This window comes from Pteropus vampyrus, unplaced genomic scaffold (genome assembly GCF_000151845.1).
Source record: "Pteropus vampyrus isolate Shadow unplaced genomic scaffold, Pvam_2.0 Scaffold19, whole genome shotgun sequence".
NCBI classification, from domain to species: domain Eukaryota; kingdom Metazoa; phylum Chordata; class Mammalia; order Chiroptera; family Pteropodidae; genus Pteropus; species Pteropus vampyrus.
Window position 1 is genome coordinate 589436 of NW_011888800.1, and position 21400 is coordinate 610835.

Consider the following 21400-nt stretch of genomic DNA (forward strand, 5'->3'; position numbering starts at 1 on the left):
TTAACTACTTTAAAGGACAATTAATACATGTAGATTAATTCCTAATCTTCTATCTTCTTCTTAGGCTCAGGTGTTAGGGACTAGCTGACAGCTTATTTGGTCAAGAAGTATTTGAGCAGATACTTTAAAATCAGACTCCAGCAAGCGAGAATGTCCTCAGTGAGGGAATTCACTTCCTAGCTACATACAGCACAGCCTTGTCTTTCTGTAGAGGGTTTGCTGTTGAGCTCCCACCCTCACCCCCACCAACCCACCCCTATCCAGGGCTGCTTTAGAGGCAGAGTGCAGCCCTTGAACAAAGCAAGTCCTTCTGGGCCCTGTGCATTAATGCTGCAGGTGCCACTCACTGGGAGGCAGCACCAGCGATGGAAGGGGAGGGAGTGGGACTGGGGAGCCAGCGGAGACCAGGGTTACTCTCTGGGAAGCTTTGGCAATGGCTGCTTTACTTCTGAGCAGTCCCCAAGCCAGTCCTGTTTCCCCTACAGTGCATCCCTTCTCATCTCCTTTTCTTCCGCATCATTTCCCTTCTCTGCTAAGCTCAAGGTGGTGGAAAGGCATAAGAAGAGCGGCATCATTGAACTTCAGACCCGAATGACCAATACCGTCAGTGACGGCTGAAGAGAGTGAGGGCCTGTGTACATCAAATGAGAGGATCTACAACAGGCTGTTTTTTTCCCCCCAGTCAACAGTCTCACTGTTTTTACCAACCACAGTGGCCAATGAGGAGAAATACTGTATTTCTTCCCTTTAGTCTTGCCTTTTGAGGAGGAGAAGGAAATAAGGAGCTCGGTCGTGAAGGGTAAAACAATGCCATAGGGCGAGTACTGATGAAAAAAATATGGATGAAAATCAGGGACGACAAGGGGCAATACCAAATCTGAGAGCACATTTTAGTTGACTCAAGGAAGTGACTCTAGGAAACAGCTAGTCCAGTGTTGTCTTGGTGCTAATTAACCCCTTATTCCTCTCTTTTCCTTTCCCCCACCAAAATTAAAGTCATGATCTCATCAAAGTGGATTTCTAAAAAGTTAGTCTGATGCAAAGGCAATCCTTGGGACAAAAGACAGTTTTCCAGTGCTGTGCTAACTCAAATGACACACATGTCCCTGTCTTCTCTGTTATTAATTACTGAGAAACCTGAGTCTTTACAAGCTCAAGATAGAGCATTTTCTAGTCTACAGCGCACGATGATGCCAATTAGCTACTGGGCCAAGAGGGATAAAAACAACTGTTCTCCTGGCCTCCCGTTAAAAGCTCTGTAAAAAGTAAAGCCCAGAAGTTTGCCAATTAATGCTCTGGGCTGTGAAATACCAGAGCGAATGACCTTGGCGTCTAGGCCTAGGAGAGACTGAGCTTGGCAAAGGCCTATTGTCATAATGCTTTTCTGGTCATTATAGCCCCCCAGGGGGCGGTGTGGGTGTGGACCACTAGGAGCAAGTGTTAAGAAAAGGCTCCACAGCAACCAAAAGATCTACTCAGAGTTTATCACTGGATATGGAAACTCTTTTTCCTCCCCTCCTCAGTTCTTACTGCCTAGGACAGTATTTTCCATCGGTCAGTGGTGACAGACTGGAGAGGGTTCGATGTGTATTTCAGTTTTTGTTACTTCTTAAGTCGTTCTCTCAATTTTTTTTCCCATGGATTGGGGGCTCATGTTTCTCAAATGTCTATTGCCAGGGACGCTCAAGCTACAACTGGAAACCAAGTATTTGGTGGTTCCCTTGCAACCCTACAGATATTCCTTAGCCAAAGAAACTTCAGTAAAAGGCGGTAGAGAAATGGTGAGTTTTATTGTTATTTCCTCCCTAAAATCCACAAGAACTAGGGGAAAAATTGGTAAGAAATTTGGATCTATGCTGAAATTAAAATAATATGTGATAACTTCAAACCACAAAGTATGGGCCAAATCAAGTGAGGATGCTGAAACAGGAACATACTTTCCGGACATAGAACAGAGTGTAGAAATCTTTGGAAGTAAATACGGGGATTGTGAGGAGCCCAGAATATGAGTTTTCACCTGAAACAATGAAGATTAAGGGTGTGAACAAACCCTGGGAGACCTGCTGGACAACATTTGGGTGGGGCCCAGGTTCCATATTGCAGAGTGGCAGACAAGACCAGAGTAGGTGTACACACCATCTGCCATAATTCTGACCTGGACTCCTAGCCTGGAGAACCCACTGGAGATGAGGTACAGCGGAAGAGTGAGCAGTTATCTATTTCGTAGCTACTGACCCAAGTCCTCTAGTGTAGAGAATAAACACACATTAAATCACTAAGCAAAAATCCTATGAATATAGAACAGACTAAGAATTTCACCAACCTCTCACCTGGGCCAGCTGCTTATTCTTGCAGAGGGAAGACACCAAAGGCTAAGGGAGGATGCACTACTAGTGCTAAAGGCACTGCTGGTTTAGCGAGAAATAGTCCTGAGCCAGCTTCTCAGATTTGAAGCACGCACACACTCAGACACGCATGCATACTCCTTTTCATTCTTGAGAAATAGCAATGTATCTAATGACTAAGAAATAAAGATAAACATAGTTCAGAAGAATTATACAAAAAAAAAATTTCTCTATATACTCAAAAATAATAAAACAAAAAAGTCAGTAACACAAAGAAAATATGAGGAAAACCATACAAACACAAAACAGAAAAGAAGAATTAGCTGAGAGAAAATGAAAGATGTGGAAATTAAGGGAAAAGCCAATAAATATACATCATTTCCTTCCCTGAACAACACATAAGTAAAAAAACCTCAACAACTATATAATAAAACAAATATTTGTTAAATAAAGGAAGACCCAATTCTGAAGACTGAGAGGGCATATTAAGTTTTGAAAAGAAGCCCAGGGGACCGATAAAAGAATAACAACCTCAGGGCATGGTATAGTGATGTTAATGAGCTGGAAGACAAAGAAAGAATCTAATGAACAGCCAGCTTTCCCTTTCTTACTGCAAAGTCATGTGTAAGTGGAATAAATCACCTGGTCCAGAGAATATATGTCACACTACAAAGAAGCAAAATCTGTATGCTTCTGAGGGAAGAAAATTATGACCAAGGATTTTATACCACGGACTATGTTCACATATAATGTCAAGGGAAGATATTCCAAAATATGCAAAGACTCAAGAGTAAGAGCTCTTACAGAAAGTACTCAATAATTGATCTGGCCAACTAAGAGATAAGGCAAAATAAAAATTTTAGAATGGGAAAGTCAGGATTCAAAATAACTGGCTATAAAATAAATCATTTAAATACAAACTAAGGCAAACAACTCAGAGAATATTGGCTCTAGAATAGAAAGTAAATATTATAAGAAATTATACAGTAAAAAAGGGAAGATAGAAAGGATAGGCAGTAGCTAGGAATACAGTGTACTAAATTTGCTTATTTTTTTCTTAAGTAGAGAATTAATGATTTGTCTAAATGATAAATTTAAAAATGAGTTAGTTGTATGATAAAGGAATTCAGTTTTTAACCTCATCCAACAAAATTACAAAGCAATATTATCCCACATGTGTAAAAATGCACATGTACAGAAAACACCTGGAATGATACACACCAAACTGTTACTAGTGGCTTCCTTTGAGAACTGGATCCAGCTGTGTGTGTATGTGTGTGTGGTGGCATGGTGGTCTGGGACGAAGAAAACAGTAGGCTTTTAACTTTATATACTTCTATACTGTTTTTTTTTTTTTTTTGGAATTTTTTTTTTTTTAAATACAAAAATAAAAGAAACAAAAGTCATTAATACTGGCAGCATCACAATTCTTGGATTTTAAATCTTTAATTCATTAACTAACGGATAAGGGGCAATAGGGGCAGCCTTAATCTAGGTGGTTCTTTAAACTTTGGCTTCTACCAACATGCAGTATACGACACAGGCACCATATTCACAGTGCTGTGGAGAGCAGATATGCAGTAAAACTGGAATGAATATATGAATAAAGTATAAAAAGCCATATGAAGAGCAGTCTTTTTCTGGTCTGACATTTCAGAGTTGACCTTTAACTTTTTTCCCAAGAGAATATTGCATAAGTTTTCCAAAAAATTATACAAAGAAACACATATAGATATATGAATATATACACATATAAACTGAGAGAGTTAAGATATTGAGAAAATATTCACAAATGCTTAATGAAAGAACTCAATTAAAGACTCCTTCCCTAAGCGCCATTCAGTATTAAATGAAATAACATTAATTCTCTTGTTGCTTTGGTATAAAACATGGTTAAAAGTTTTTGTCTGCCTTTGTCCTATTTCTAAATGACAAAGCTATTTATCCACGTTTTATATAAAACAAATAAGGGAAGCTATGCGACTATTAAGACTTAAAATCATAATCAAAATAAATTAGGCACTAGATCTTCAACTAATTTCTTGAACTCTGGAAGCTATTTGGAAGCTGTAATTATGAAAATGGACATTTGTTCAACATTTTTTGGTCACTAGTACATAATTTCAAGTCATTAGTGCACTAGCCCTTAAAGGAGTGGAAGGCATTTTTTGCTTTATTGAGAAACTGCAATTAGAACTTTTGTAACTTCTGATGTGAAACAAGGATTCACTGTTGGTTTGTTTGATTAAGGCCTCATAAACTAAGGAGGCACATGGAGCACAGAACCAAGGGATATTCAGATTAAGTAATTTTAAGCACAAATCGAATTTCTTCCAGTTTCCTCATTTGAAAGGGCAAAAAAAAAAAAAAAAGGCGGGGGGGGCGGAGAAAAAGTCTTCCGAGGATAAGACTAAGTCCACAGTTTCATTAATGCTGTGTTTATCCTTCTGATCTTCCCCATGGATTTAAACAGAACACAACACAACACAACACATAGCATTTGATGGTGAAAGCAAAGGCCTCGGGGCTCCAGGCAGATTAGAGAGCAAAGGTGGAACTCTGCAAATCGGCTTGTTCAGATTCAGGATTATTGAATAACATTTCTGCTACTGAAGTGTGGCCTTGTTTAAAACTACAGCAAATCTGACAGCCGAGAATGGTCAAGGTCCAGGACTGTGGGACACAGAAACTCATTAAACACTGAAGCAACTGCCTCGTGTCCCTTGTGCTTCCCCAGCAAGCTTTAACCACAGGAACTCTGGGAGCTATTCGGAAGCCGTGGTTATGAAGAAATAGATATTTCTTCGACATTTTTTGGTCACCAGCACATGATTTAGCTTGGCTATATTGCTCCTCCAGCCACAGACATTCACCAGCTATCTCCACAGAAGTCATAAATCTCAAGAGTCTCATTATACTTCTTAATACTGCCATAAACATCTCATAACCTAGGCTAAAAATCACCATCCCGCTTCAGTGAACATTTTGATTTTGTTGGACTGATAAGACGCGATTGTTGTTTAAAGACTGTTAGTAACATTTTTCTGAGCCTGAAAATGTTCACCAATTACCTTTCAACATAGATGTTCTTTCCCGTCCCAAGGGAGTAGAGGCTGCACAGGATGTGGTAGCATGAAATCTGCACATCACCCACTGAAAAGAACAAAAGAGCCGTCATTACCATTCATCCATCCTAGCTCTCCTGTCCCGCACACAGAAACGGTCCGCCAACAGAAAAAACGTGGTGCCATCACCCAAGAACCATCATATTTCTTCCTCTCCTCTTTTTAATGACTACAGCCCCCTGTCTACCCAGATGCTTGTCGCTGAACTGGGAGAGAAAACTCTGGCAAAAAAATACCCCCCATTGAGCCATCCAAGTTCTTTTGTGGGGCTTATGATGCAGATCAGTCATGTTGCTTCTCAGGGAAAGGAAATCACATAACCAATGTGTCTTTCCACATGAGATTTTTTTTTTCCCCCAGTAGAGGGAGACACTGTTGTCAAATTTTTTCCAGAGCAATATTTCTTTCCTTTGAAAAATTTGAAGTTTAAATGATCCTTTTGTTCATTTCCTAGGAAGATATGTACAATGTCTCTACCTCCTCAGAGATAGAGCAAAATTCCTCGTGTCCACCTGTCCCAAGTTCTCTGATGAATGCTTTTGAAAAGGCAACTCAATCTGATCATGGTTTTGCCATGATTTCTAAGGGAAGAGTACGTTCTATTAGGAACTCAGAATTAAATCTGCAGTCTACATGCCCCTGGTCATGTCAGGCACTCATAACAAGGCTGGGGCTCATTTAACACAATGAGGACTAATTTAAGTTTTAATTTTCAGTAAGGAGGTGCATTGTTTCCATAACAGGAAATAATAAGTTTGGATGTTCCCCCATCTCTCCCCCCAACCCCATGACAATAACTGATTTTCAATTGTTCAGAGATATGGGAGACACAGCCTTAGCTGTGGACAACTGGTTAAATTCAATAAAATCACGTGTCAACATTTGGAGTATGAAATAAGTTTGGTGGCAGGATATTTACACAAGGGGGCTATACATGGCACTAAATGCAAACTAAAATAAAACCTGCTAACTATGGTCTTCTGAAGGCTCAGATAAGAAAATGTTAGTACTTTTCCTTTGCTCCTGGTATTCAAAGAACAAGTCAGGTCTTTTTAACAGGAAAATCAGTGTCTGGAAAACCCTAGGCGCAAACCTATGCCTCTTGCTGGGTTACTCAGAAAATCTTTTCAAATTAAGTGGGAACACGATGACTGGGAGCTAAACTCGTAGGTGGAACATTCTAGTCCCGCATAATAGTGGAAAAAGATGATATATGACATACTCAAATTTAAGGATTTCTTCCTCTCCGAGAGTCTACTACTTGATTTTCAAACCTAAGAAGAATAAAATGTGGAATAATTCTCTCCCTACTCTGCCCTCAGTGAACCCTCATTGAACAAGCTACATACTTCCTATCTGTGGCCACATGCATACAAATCTATGACACATGGCGATCTGACTCACAGAGTAAATCCGCCCCAAACTGATGTTGAGCAACATGCTCAAAGATGGACGTCAGGATGGGGAGCAGCGCCACCGTGGTGTAGTTGATGTTCTGAGAAACACCTTTAATCTGTGTTCTGGAATGGGTAAACTTCCCAAGCTTCAAGTTTTCCGAAGTCTTCTCTAAGTCTTCTGCAGCATTTTCGAAGAAGGCTCGTAAGCCGGCTTTCACCAGCTCGGAGCCTGACTTCATGACAGTCCTGGAAGCAAGCAATGTGCAAAACCAGAAGCATAACCCGAATCTGCGGCCAATCCCCTTCTTGAAACCCGTGACTTGCAGTGCAACCTGGGCAGATATTTGACACTCCAGTCACCTGACACTAGGTCAGGAGAAGCAGAGAGAGGAGTTGGCATCCAGGAAGAAACCTGGATCCCACACTCCCAAAGCGGGTTTGGCAACTGGATGGTGTGCTCGGTTTGAGAGAATGTGTGCTCAGCTCTTCAGGAAATGTAGATGGCGATTTAGAATGAAACTGATATTGGTCACCTGCTATCAGAATCTTGGTGCAGCTGGCTACACATTTCCATAAATATCTACTTAAAAGGAGGATGAGGGGAGTTTTTCTTTCAGATCATCATGGGATAAGCAACTTTTATTAGGCCTAGCTAGTAATATTGGAATTCCTGTGATGCAGGACCTTTTAGCAAGAAAGAAAAAATAAGTCAAATGAAGCTTAGATTTCTGTCAGCTTGCAGGGATGTCCTAGCTTGGAGAAAGAAAAGGGGGAGGGACGATCAGCCTCTTTTAAATCAGACAGCTTAATCAGACCACTGGAAAAAACCACATGAGCATGGAGATTAGCTATGGGTTTCTGAGGCTTTCCCTCAAAACCACTTTATAAAAGAACTGGAACAAAGCCTCCAAGTTATCTATTACTTCCCACGTTTCTACACTATATTCACAAGACTATGACAGGCACCCTACAAAGACAGTTGCTTTTTATCTACAGTATTTTCACAACCATCATCTGACCAATCAGGAAAATAAAAACAAGGAAAGTCGGTGAGGCTTCCTTGCTCCTACCCTGTAAGTATCCATGAACTATCATTTTCCTAACTAGTCTAAGGTTTTCTCAGGAATGACACATTTTTAAAAAAGCGGACTCTCTCTCAAGGTGTTGCACACGTTTCTGGGAGAAGAAAAATCCATCATCACAATTGCAAGGGATTTCAGTCCCCTGGGAGGCTTTGTTCTGATCCCGCTAACTGTTTTAACATCTCCACAATGTGTTCATTTCTCTCAAAAACGTGAAAACCCCCTTTAATTACCCTTAACATTTTTTTAGTAACTATTCTTTGTGGTGAATTTTCATCTCTTGGCCATTCTTTCAGGTTGATGTTTCTCTTCTGCATTGGGTTTTGGGATGTGTATCCTCCCCCAAATTTGACAAGGGCCCTATATAATGAGTGTGCTAAAGGAAGCTCCTTGTTAATTATTTTCAATTATTCTCTCATTTTATCTCATCAAATCATTTGTTTATATTGCCAGAATTTACGCGCGTGCGCGCACACACACAATTTAAGACATCCTTTCTTGTTCAGCCATCTTTCCTTACCAGACCCTCAGGCCGTGGGCTCAAACCTAACTTTGTCTCTGAACATTTGGTAATTGCATCTCCCTGATTTTCCTTCCTTAGCCATTTTGACCTCAGAGTGCTATGGTTCCACTCTCCCAGGATGCTTATGGTCTCGCCACCATCAGGCAGCTCTTCCTTTTATTGTAGAGAAATAGGTAAAAAGTGGCACTTTGCCACGTTATACATTTTATCTTCTGGAAGATGAATGTCTAAGAGAAGACAAGAATTGATCAAACGCTTAGCTCAGCATTCAGTATGTGCCATGACAGTGGCTTTCCATCACATGAACCGAGAAACAGTGCTAATGTCAGGGTAAGACTCATCTCTTCCCTGTCTCTCCTCTCTTTCCAGCTCCAACAAAGCAGCGACATGTTTCTTCTTCAGTACAATGATAAGTGAGAAGAAAGGGTTAGGGAGAGAGTCTTCAGAAACTATTGGAAAAAATGGGGCAGACTTACCTTGTGTCAAGTGTCTGAGCTAAGATGTGAAGACAGCTCACCATTGTAGTAGAGTCACTCCCTAGGATCAAAAATATCACCTGTGACTCCCCAAACCATTCAGCTTGTCTTTCAAATGCAATCTTTTCAATATGCATAAACCACAGCAGAGCATGATTAACCACTGACACAGAGTGCCAGGCCTAAGTTCAGGGACAATGCATTTATCTCTGGCCTGACACATCTGCTTGATGATGAATGGTAGAGGCAGAGCTTAAAACATTCATTGGTGTGGAAAATCTGAGCTATTAAAGGGATAGAGAGGTCATTTATCATATTTCGGACCAATTTTCTGCGGTAAATTTAGGTGACACCTAGTCCTAAGCCTCAGGTTGTCGGCAGAAGCCACAAATAAAGGCAAAATGTGAGTTCAGGATAATTAAAGGGAGGAGTGCAGCTTTTAGCAATACCTCTTTTCACTTACCAAAGAGGGAAATCCTGTGTCGAACAAGAGCAGCAAGTTTGCAGAACAGGCTGAAGCAGAAAAGAACTTGAGTCCGAAAGGCACAGAGATTCAAGGCCTACTTTGTACCTCCCCCACCCCCAAGCTGTAAAACAAAGAGCGCTGAACGGCACCCTAGGAAGATACACCACGTTCCTCTTTAAGAATCCTCTGGACCACACCAGGAAAATGCACGGTTCCCGTTGTCTTACTGGAGAATTGTGAAAGGGACCGACAGGCAGCTCCAACCTTACAGAAAACAATCCTTCTGCAACAGTTACAGTATTTTGCAGTGAGATGGTTGCTGCAAACCATCCCTTGCTATAGAGTACCATGTGCTGAAACGTTCATTTGTATGACATTCAGGAGTGTGCTAGGATTCTAGAAGGAAGCATCATTTTTGCCAACCATTTTGCAGTTTTCACTAGGGGTATGAGGCCTCAGTTGAGAGGTGGGCAAGAAGATGTGACTGGAAGAAAGTCAATGGTTCGGGTCTGGGCAATGCTGTCTTGAGACAAAAACACTGTCAGAAACTGCTTTTCTGTTATCTCTCATTTGCCTGTGGGCCTGACCGGGTTGCTGTTCTAGCTGTGTTTCTGGAAGCCAGGAAGCCCATTCGCGTTTTTGTGCTTTCTGACCCTATCCATGCTTCCTACACATATTTCCTGCCACGGAATCCCTTGACAGTCCACCTGTGTCTTATTGTTTTACTTTCCACACTATCTAATAGAGGACTTTGTACAATTAGGAAAGAGCCCCCAAAATGTTTCTGAACATGCTGCTGCTGGATCCTGTCTAAGAGCACTTGGCTGTCATTAAACCTGTGTTGCTCATGTTCTTGGGAGGAGATTCTACAGAACTCTGACATTATTTGATACTGGTACAGCTAGACAAGCACTTGGAAATCCCTTCAGAAAGCCGTCCTTCCTGGAGGAATGGAAAGAGGGCAGGTCGAATAAAACACCTAGTACGGGACATGGGATTCCAAGGTGAGGCTGAGCTGAGGTCCTTCCCAATCTCTCTCCAAGCTTGTCATGTGCTTCTCACCCCACATCGGGCAGAAGTCTACTAGAGCAGGGGTCCCCAACCCCTGGGTCAGGGACCGGTCTGGTCTGTGACCTATTAGGAACCGGGGGTGAGCAGTGGCTCAGCAAGTGAAGCATCATCTCTATTTCCAGACACTCCCCAGCGTTAGCATCACCACCTCAGCTCCACCTCTGATTAATAGGCATTAGATTCTTATAAGAGCACCGGTCCCTGGTGCCAAAAAGTTTGGGGACCACTGTATTAGTGGGCGGTTCAAATGGAGAAGACATATATCTCAAGTGTTGGTGGGGATGAGAATTTGCTCACTTTTGCATGGTTTTCAGTAAGTGCCCTGAGCCTTTCTGGGCTGTCCACTAGAAATCACAGCCAAAGTCTCTCATGGCTGCTCACTTGTTTTTGTAGTGGAAATAAGTTTGTACCCCTAGTCTGGTCCAGGCTTAAGAGAACTCAGAATAAGTTAACAGAAATTTGGCAGCCAGCTAGTGTGAAATGAATTATGGGCCACTGCTTCTTTTTTTCTCTTCTCATGGTCTGCCCCCGTCCCCGAGATATGTATCCAATGGTAACTCATGGAGCTGGGGGAGGGGGACAGCCTTGAGGAATGTGAGTTCTGTGGCTCTGACCTGACTTGCTGGGCTTTAAGTGCTGAAGCCACTTAATGGCTCTGTACGTTAGTAGAAAGTAATCATACAACCCTCTTGGTGTTTAGAATTAGGGGCTGATAAACTCAGTAATTTCTGGTGAAGTGCTTCAAAGTAAATGCATGCTCTGTATAAATGCAAAATATCATTTTTTTCTAGCTAAAGCAGATGGTTGGGTTGTTTGAGAAGAAACAGATCAACTCAGTGGCTCCCCTTGCTGTCAGATGTGCTTTCTGAGGCATGCCAAGGCCAGGGCCTGAAATTTCCAAAGGCCCTTTATGCCTCGCTTGGGGCCCATGATTTAAGCAGAAGCATCGTCCTTAGCCCAGAGTTGTGAGCAGCCAGAGTCCCCAGGCACTTCCCTCCCATCTCAGACTCTGGAGCTGATAAATTAAAGGGATCCCAGGGGAGAGAGTCTGGGAAGCACTGGTGAAATGCATCCCATGTAGAAGAGGTGGGGTGAGGGCGAAGGATGCAAACAAGAGGGGTCTGGAAATGCGCAAACACCCAGTGCAGACACGATTGCTTCCATGGAGGGCAGCGAGCACACTGATGGATCTGAAAGCTATTTGCAAGGCTGATCAGCTCCAGGTTGTATTCCAGCCGTCACAGATGGTGCCTGGCTGAACAAATGTTACATTTCCATGAATTAATAATGAAGAAAAACACCTGCCCTCTGTTGGATTATCTGAATACCTCACTTTGTCTCCCAATTCCCTAACTTCTTACAAAATACACTGGTGCATGCTGAAAATATTCAGGAAATCTTTGGTCAGTAACTGATTCTGAGTGTATCTCATTTTGATAGCATGACTCTCTGGTTTCTTAATAAATGAGATTAAGTAATTATAGTACAGAAAAAATGGCACTTGATTTGGATCAGAGAGGGCTGGGCTTTTATTCTTACTACCTAGGTCACTTTTCGGTGCTGGAGTGTACCTGATCAGACCTCAATTTCCTCATCTGCAAAATGCAGATCATAATATGTAGGCAGCTTTCTTCGAATTTAAAGCATTGTGATATTTCACAGTGATATGCAAGAGGGCAACAACTTTTACATATGAAAAATGAAGCTCACTGCTTAGCCACGTTGTGGTTAATAAATGCTAGCTCAATTCTAAGACTGAATATCTCCCCGAAGAGCTGGGCCCTTAGTAAGTATAATACACACTGCTCACCATCAGTGGATGCTAGAGAAAGAGTTGACAGTCTGCCTTCATTACAGTGCTTAACACTTGGCCATTTAGAAGTCTAACCCCTTTCTTGTCATTTATAAATCAAATATAGAGAGAACCAGAGGCATGGTAGAATCGACTTCTTAGTCTGATCACAGGGCATCCCCTTTGTACCTATCCCTGTTGAAGGAACATGTTATGCACCGTGGAATGAGAAGGGAGTCCAGTGCTTTCGAGGAAAAAAAATTTTCCTATTAGGAGTTGAAACCGAATTATGTCACTCTAGATTTCAAATGTCAGATCATCCACACAAGAACTTGTAAGAATTAACATTAAAATTTTAATCTTAAAAAGACCTGAGAATGGAATTGAAAACAGTGTTATTCTGTTTCTTCTCAATGTTGTACGTTTGCTTTTCCCAAGCTTCAGAATTACCTTCACCTTTTTCTAAATTTCAGCATAGAAGTTGACCTGGGTATATAAATTTTTCTAAAGCTCTACTGAAACCCCCAAATGGTACACTTCTCTTGGTTGACAAATTAATATACAGATATTACTTTCAAAACCAAGATGATCCTCGAAACCTCTGAACTACCAACCATCAGGTTACAGTTCATTTCTCCAGAAGACTCACCGTTTTGTCCATGGGAACCTGAGGTTCTGTATAAATCATACCAGCACTATGACCTTCTTTTTCTTCTGTAGACTTACCTGGCCACCATTTCTTTCTCCTTATGGGAGGCGTACCCGCTGCTGCTCAGCGGCTTCAGAGGGGATGACAGGAAATAGAGGCGGTGATTGGTGAAGTACTGGTCCACTAGCGGGAGGAGAACCTGGAAAATCCACCAGAAATTAACTTCCAGGAAGCTAAGCAAAGCTCTTCCTTTGGTTCCTTTGAAAAAGCTCATTCTGGGTGAGTAAAAAGCCTCTGAGCACTGGTCCTGGAATTTCCAGGAAACTCCAGTTGATCTCAGTTATCAACACATTTTCCTCTTCTGCGTCTGAAACCAGAGGCCAAGTGGGTTTTGTGAAAGGATAGGGCCACCAACTAAGGGCCCACAGGAAAATGAGTACAGCCCTGAGTCAGCACTTTCAGGGGAATCCTGTGGGACACATGCACTGAGATGTGGCTTCTTGGGGACAGCATATAAGAGGTCCACTTGAGGCCTGGCCTAGCATTACTAGCCTTGTACGTTCTACCTATGCTTCTCAGAAGATGGCTATCCCAAGGCCTCACAGGCAATCAGCCCTCTGTGTAGGGTTGTATAACAGAGACTGCTAACTGGTACCCAAATGCAGTCTCTCTTTCTTTCTCATAGCAATAGAAACTCCCTTGTTTTAGCTGGGCACAAGGTTACCCAGCTAGAGAATGCCTTACCTAGCATCCCTTGCAACTAGGTGAGGCTATAATGACTAAGTTCTAGTTGATGGGATAGAACATTTAAAGAGCATTGCCTTGCCCTCCCCTCTCCTTTCCAACCCCTTCCCACAGATGGATACAGGTGAGCCTGTTTGGACCACACTGACAGAGACCACACCTTAGGAGATGGTGGAGCATCAGAGAAGAACATGGGTCTCTGGGTGATGGCATGGAGCAGAGCAGGCTGCCTATCTCCTGGGACCATCCACTTGTCTCGGGACTGTTACACAGCAGAGAAATACATGCCTGCCTCATTGAAGCCACTGGAGTTTTAGGTATCTTTGTTTGGTCAGCTTAACTTATATCCTAAACTATATGGATCCTAAGAAGAAAATGAATGGTTAAGTACAGAGAATCACTTACTTTGGCAAAGAATTTGATCTCCTGGTCATGGGGAGACTTTTCAGTTTTCCCACTGCTGACAATGGCTTCTATAAAGATACAAGTAACACAAAGTGAGCCTGAGTTAAAAAAACAAAAGCCATATAATTATAGCATTTTGTAGACAGAGCAGCTCTTCTAAAGGCCATAGAAAGGCTCTTTGATTTTCACAAAGTATGTTATATTTTACAAAGAACTTTGCAGTTGTGGGTAGTTATTTCTTGTGTTGATTCTCTAAGCTGTTTTACTACCCTTTCTCCACTTTCTTGATGAGAAAGGAGCTTCAGAGAGGTTAAGTCAAATGCCCACGATCACAAAGCAAAACAAAGAGAGAGTTAAAATAGGACGAGTTACGTAAGAAATGACAAGTGGTTCAATCAAACCCAGTAGGAAAATCAAGGATGAAACTGATTTTTAAAATTGGTGGAGGTGGGAGGGGCTCTCAGCCACTGTTTCTTCCCCAGAACCATATGTCTAAATGAATCATGACCAACTACAGTATGAAAGCATCATTCCTTGATAAATATCAAATTCTTTGACATTATGAGATATTATGAGAAGCACACATATTTGTGATATTTCACAATGATACTTACCCAAATGGGCAATAAACTCTTGAGCGGAATCAACATATTTCAGGATCTTCTTCAAAAATTTATAGGCAAACCTCTTCTCCATGGAGGAGGCATCCAGCTCCATATCCTTCATACCTCTAGGTTGGAAACGAGTAAAACCCCAGGAAGTTACAGAGATAACTATGTGACTTTGGTGCATCAGCAAACCTACCTGTGTCAACTTAATTTTCCAAATGTTAATGGTTATTTTGGCTCAGTGACCTGACTCATCATTTGACAAATTTCCCCCTTGCACTTGGAACCTGCCTCTGTGTGCATGCTACCCCTGTTCTACAGTAATTTCTGAAAAGATGTTTTGAAAAGATTTTTATCATTTGTTTAACAAATATTGAGCTGGGGATAAAACAGAGAAGCAAGCAAGAATCCCTGACCTCGTGGAACTTAAATGATAGCTTTAGACAAACACAAGAAATATAAAGAACAAAATTTAAATTATATGAAATGCTGGGGATTAATAAGTTTTGTAAAGAAAACAAAAATTAAAGCAGGATGAAGGGGCCCAAGAGTATCCCGAGGAAAGAACTTTCCAGGCATAGGAAGTAGAGGTGCAAAGGTCCTAAGATGGGAGCTTTCATGATGAGTTGATGAAATGCAGCAGAGGCCAGTATGGATGGCATAGAAGCAAGCAGGTAGTCAGGGGAATATGAGGTAGGCAGTGGAGAAAGTCATTAGGGCCCTGTAGGCCATCCTTCAAATTTTGCTTTTGCTCTGAGATGGGAAGCTATTGAAAGTTTTGAATGGAGGAATGACAGGATATGACTTACACTGCAAATGAATTACTGTTTGCTAGGTATAAAGTTTACTGTGGGGACAAGGGTTGGAACAGGGAGCCTAGGTAGGAGGCTCTCCCGGGAATGAGGGTGACAAGATAGGTAAGAAGTGGTCAGGTTCGGAGTATCTGAAAGGTAGAACTGTCAAGATTTCCTGTAGGATTGATTGGATGTGGGTTGCGAGAAAATAGAGGAGTCCAGGTTTTGGGCTTGGGCACCGGGAAGAATGGGTTATCATCAAATGACGGGGAAGCTGAGGCTGAAGCAGGTCTGAGGCGTGGGCAGCAGGAAACTAGGCGTTCTCCTTGGTGACAGAGATCTCGCCTCCTCATCTGGACATCCAAGTGCCTACTGCGGACTCTGGCACCTGGTAAGTGGCCACTAAGACACGTTTGCTAAATTCAATTATCTTTTTCTTTTCTTTTTCTATTTCCTTGATTTTCTTTTCAGTTATAGTAAAGAGGAATTTTTCATTTCTGTGAGCAAGTTACTTATCAACAAATCACAGTAAGCCTTCATCTTGGTGTTAAGAACAGGATTAACATGACGATGGGAGTCTTTCTCAAATGCGTCCCTAGAGGGTGTCTCCCGCTGCCTGACCTTTCCTTCCCGACAACATGGCAAATAAGTTTTGTTCTTTTTTTATATGAGACACAATAGAAATATTTGTATAGATTTTTATTTGAGTGTTTGCCATTCAGTGGCAAAAATTCTATAGGAAACTGAAAGAAGAAACAGCAGTTGGCTCAGTAAACATTTCTTTTAGGAGGAATGGCTGCATCAGAAGAGGAACACTGGATTGTTTTTAATTCTACAAAGGACTTGGCAAGCATGCTCCTACATAGCACGGAGCCCACTACCTGCATTTGACCAGCAGGAAAACAGGTCCTACCTTTAAGACTTAAGCAGCCAAGACCATTCTCATGTAAAACATCTGATAATTCTGACAAACATTAAGTTTAAGATAAAACATCTTAGGAAATCATGATTCATTCAATCTCCCCACTGGAGCTGCATCTTCATAAGAATCAGCTCCTTTGTTCAGAGAATGTTTATGTCAGTTATGCTTACTGTTATTATGTAATTTAATTAAATATCACAGAAAACAACAAAATAAAAGCATAAAGAGAACTTTCGATTCTATGAGACTAAGTTGTATATTTTGCAAAGACTGCTAATTACAAATTTCCAAATATGTAGTTTTTAAAGTAGGTATGGGTGGGAAAACTGTAAAGGACGGGAGGAAATTGAAAAAAAATCTAGAAGAATACCGCACTTACATTGTTTTGTATGTGCCTTAATTCTTGGTACTCTTGAAGAAAGCCCGCATTCCAAAGCTTTGAGGATGCATTATGGATGTGGTTTATAACTCCATCGACAGAACAACATACTAAAAAAAGTCCTTGGCCTATAGCTCAAGATTTGTGAATGAATGCATGTTTACATGTTTTAAGTTAAAATTAAACGTTTAAGATATGTATGTGTAATTTGTCATAACTCTTGGCTATACTGATTTTTAAAAATTGCTATCAACTCATCCTGTTTATGTCAAAAAAGAGGGCTTCATCTTCCAAAATTAAAATGTTTTCATTTCAAAAGACTCAACTGCTATTCTTACTCTGATTTGTTTTGTAGGCAGGTGATAAAATGCCTGGAGAGGGAGAGGCCACATCCGCAAGCCAAATCCTGCCCACTAACATCACCTGGAAGACGACTTACCTAGAAACCACAATGCCGTTCACTTGGAGGAATTTAAACAGGTCCTGTGCCTTCTCTCGGTCCTTAAACTTTTCCTTGGCAGTCAAGGTGTCATATGGTACCAAGAGAGGGTGACTGCCACCACCTGGGGTCAGGAAAGTGAGAGATGACACAATATTTGGCACTTTCTTTGCACTTCTGGAAAAACATGCCTGCCTATGAAAGCATCATTCCTTGATAAATATCAAATTCTTTGACATTATGAGATATTATGAGAAGCACACATATTTGTGATATTTCACAATGATACTTACCCAAATGGGCAATAAACTCTTGAGCGGAATCAACATATTTCAGGATCTTCTTCAAAAATTTATAGGCAAACCTCTTCTCCATGGAGGAGGCATCCAGCTCCATATCCTTCATACCTCTGGGTTGGAAACGAGTAAACCCCAGGAAGTTACAGAGATAACTATGTGACTTTGGTGCATCAGCAAACCTATCTGTGTCAACTTAATTTTCCAAATGTTAATGGTTATTTTGGCTCAGTGACCTGACACATCATTTGACAAATTTCCCCCTTGCACTTGGAACCTGCCTCTGTGTGCATGCTACCCCTGTTCTACAGTAATTTCTGAAAAGATGTTTTGAAAAGATTTTTATCATTTGTTTAACAAATATTGAGCTGGGGATAAAACAGAGAAGTAAGCAAGAATCCCTGACCTCGTGGAACTTAAATGATAGCTTTAGACAAACACAAGAAATATAAAGAACAAAATTTAAATTATATGAAATGCTGGGGATTAATAAGTTTTGTAAAGAAAACAAAAATTAAAGCAGGATGAAGGGGCCCAAGAGTATCCCGAGGAAAGAACTTTCCAGGCATAGGAAGTAGAGGTGCAAAGGTCCTAAGATGGGAGCTTTCATGATGAGTTGATGAAATGCAGCAGAGGCCAGTATGGATGGCATAGAAGCAAGCAGGTAGTCAGGGGAATATGAGGTAGGCAGTGGAGAAAGTCATTAGGGCCCTGTAGGCCATCCTTCAAATTTTGCTTTTGCTCTGAGATGGGAAGCTATTGAAAGTTTTGAATGGAGGAATGACAGGATATGACTTACACTGCAAATGAATTACTGTTTGCTAGGTATAAAGTTTACTGTGGGGACAAGGGTTGGAACAGGGAGCCTAGGTAGGAGGCTCTCCCGGGAATGAGGGTGACAAGATAGGTAAGAAGTGGTCAGGTTCGGAGTATCTGAAAGGTAGAACTGTCAAGATTTCCTGTAGGATTGATTGGATGTGGGTTGCGAGAAAATAGAGGAGTCCAGGTTTTGGGCTTGGGCACCGGGAAGAATGGGTTATCATCAAATGACGGGGAAGCTGAGGCTGAAGCAGGTCTGAGGCGTGGGCAGCAGGAAACTAGGCGTTCTCCTTGGTGACAGAGATCTCGCCTCCTCATCTGGACATCCAAGTGCCTACTGCGGACTCTGGCACCTGGTAAGTGGCCACTAGGACACGTTTGCTAAATTCAATTATCTTTTTCTTTTCTTTTTCTATTTCCTTGATTTTCTTTTCAGTTATAGTAAAGAGGAATTTTTCATTTCTGTGAGCAAGTTACTTATCAACAAATCACAGTAAGCCTTCATCTTGGTGTTAAGAACAGGATTAACATGACGATGGGAGTCTTTCTCAAATGCGTCCCTAGAGGGTGTCTCCCGCTGCCTGACCTTTCCTTCCCGACAACATGGCAAATAAGTTTTGTTCTTTTTTTATATGAGACACAATAGAAATATTTGTATAGATTTTTATTTGAGTGTTTGCCATTCAGTGGCAAAAAATTCTATAGGAAACTGAAAGAAGAAACAGCAGTTGGCTCAGCAAACATTTCTTTTAGGAGGAATGGCTGCATCAGAAGAGGAACACTGGATTGTTTTTAATTCTACAAAGGACTTGGCAAGCATGCTCCTACATAGCACGGAGCCCACTACCTGCATTTGACCAGCAGGAAAACAGGTCCTACCTTTAAGACTTAAGCAGCCAAGACCATTCTCATGTAAAACATCTGATAATTCTGACAAACATTAAGTTTAAGATAAAACATCTTAGGAAATCATGATTCATTCAATCTCCCCACTGGAGCTGCATCTTCATAAGAATCAGCTCCTTTGTTCAGAGAATGTTTATGTCAGTTATGCTTACTGTTGTTATGTAATTTAATTAAATATCACAGAAAACAACAAAATAAAAGCATAAAGAGAACTTTCGATTCTATGAGACTAAGTTGTATATTTTGCAAAGACTGCTAATTACAAATTTCCAAATATGTAGTTTTTAAAGTAGGTATGGGTGGGAAAACTGTAAAGGACGGGAGGAAATTGAAAAAAAATCTAGAAGAATACCGCACTTACATTGTTTTGTATGTGCCTTAATTCTTGGTACTCTTGAAGAAAGCCCGCATTCCAAAGCTTTGAGGATGCATTATGGATGTGGTTTATAACTCCATCGACAGAACAACATACTAAAAAAAGTCCTTGGCCTATAGCTCAAGATTTGTGAATGAATGCATGTTTACATGTTTTAAGTTAAAATTAAACGTTTAAGATATGTATGTGTAATTTGTCATAACTCTTGGCTATACTGATTTTTAAAAATTGCTATCAACTCATCCTGTTTATGTCAAAAAAGAGGGCTTCATCCTCCAAAATTAAAATATTTTCATTTCAAAAGACTCAACTGCTATTCTTACTCTGATTTGTTTTGTAGGCAGGTGATAAAATGCCTGGAGAGGGAGAGGCCACATCCGCAAGCCAAATCCTGCCCACTAACATCACCTGGAAGACGACTTACCTAGAAACCACAATGCCGTTCACTTGGAGGAATTTAAACAGGTCCTGTGCCTTCTCTCGGTCCTTAAACTTTTCCTTGGCAGTCAAGGTGTCATATGGTACCAAGAGAGGGTGACTGCCACCACCTGGGGTCAGGAAAGTGAGAGATGACACAATATTTGGCACTTCCTTTGCACTTCTGGAAAAACATGCCTGCCTCCGTCAGCTCGCCTTCTGGGAGGATGTTGTGAACCAGGCCTACCTTTGCTCTCTAGCTCCAGCTTCTTCTTCTTGGCCCAGATGTTGTGATAATTCTCAGCCACCACCTCCACCATTCCCTGTGTCCCACCAAGGAGACAACAGTCAGAGAGAAAGACAAATGGGTTCATCTCTGCAAGGCTATTTCAGGCAGCCTCAGGAACAGACCAACACCAAATGCTAACAGCACATTGCTGAGTGTCTATCATTAATTAGTCTGCGCTTATGCACCTCATTAGTTTTATATCTTCCCATACACAGAGAAAATAATTTCAAATTCTGCCCTTCCCTTGTAACTTATTATCCTGGCAGTTTGATGCATTTATGAGAAACATACATTTCCATTTGAAAGTGCATTGTGGCAGCACTTCATTTGTCACGGGGGCTCACTACTTTACTCCTGACCTGAAATGAGGGAGCTAGAAGTTGGGGTGAAGGAAAAATCTAGAATTCCGGAATGCCTTTAGCTTAGCAAATGAAAAATAATCACATCTTTGGGAAAACTGCTGCAAACAAAACTTCTCAGAATTTATCTTTATAAGGCTCACAAAACAGTGACCTGGAATAAAGAATGTACTTTGGGAAGAAATTTTCTCTAAGGTCCAAAGAGTTGGTCCGATGGATTCTCTGAGAAGTAACTGCCCCTGGCTGGGGCCGGTCACAGCCACCAGTGTGCGTGGGAGGGGAAGAATGGGAGGCAGAAGGTTAGGGCTCTTAATTTCATCCACTAGGTCAGTGGTTCCCAACCTTATTGGCACCAGGGACTGGTGCTCCTATGAGAATCTAATGCCTGATGATCTGAGGTGGGGCTGAGTTGGTGATGCTAGCGCTGGGGAGCCACTGCAAATACAGATGAAGCTTCCTTGCTTGCCTGCCACTCGTCTCCTGCTCTGCGGCCCAGTTCCTCACAGGCCACGGACCGGTCAGCGGTCCAGGGATTGGGGACCCTTGCACTAGGGGATATACGACTGTTCTTATCATTGAGGGGACCTACAGGAACCAGGAAAGCACCCCTTACCCAGGGGCCTTTTCACAGATTCTCTCTAAGCTGTTATTAGTTCTGTTTTGGGTTTTGATACAGTAATTTGCTGTTATGATGTTCTGCTAAGACTTTCCCTGTGGCCTC

The 21400-nt window shown here is 41.5% G+C and overlaps 1 protein-coding gene across 1 annotated transcript in view; it reads right to left on the reverse strand.

The window, feature by feature from the left end:
• Positions 1 to 21400, reverse strand: part of RYR3 (ryanodine receptor 3) — a 346270-nt gene that overhangs the window by 71157 nt on the left and 253713 nt on the right. The window contains exons 55-63 of the mRNA XM_023527702.1: positions 20279 to 20354; positions 20039 to 20162; positions 17511 to 17626; positions 14076 to 14143; positions 13004 to 13125; positions 9412 to 9461; positions 8949 to 9009; positions 6875 to 7113; positions 5417 to 5498 (exon numbers count right to left, since the gene is read on the reverse strand). Of these exons, the coding sequence (XP_023383470.1) occupies positions 5417 to 5498; positions 6875 to 7113; positions 8949 to 9009; positions 9412 to 9461; positions 13004 to 13125; positions 14076 to 14143; positions 17511 to 17626; positions 20039 to 20162; positions 20279 to 20354 (938 nt within the window). The remainder of the gene's footprint in view (positions 1 to 5416; positions 5499 to 6874; positions 7114 to 8948; positions 9010 to 9411; positions 9462 to 13003; positions 13126 to 14075; positions 14144 to 17510; positions 17627 to 20038; positions 20163 to 20278; positions 20355 to 21400) is intronic.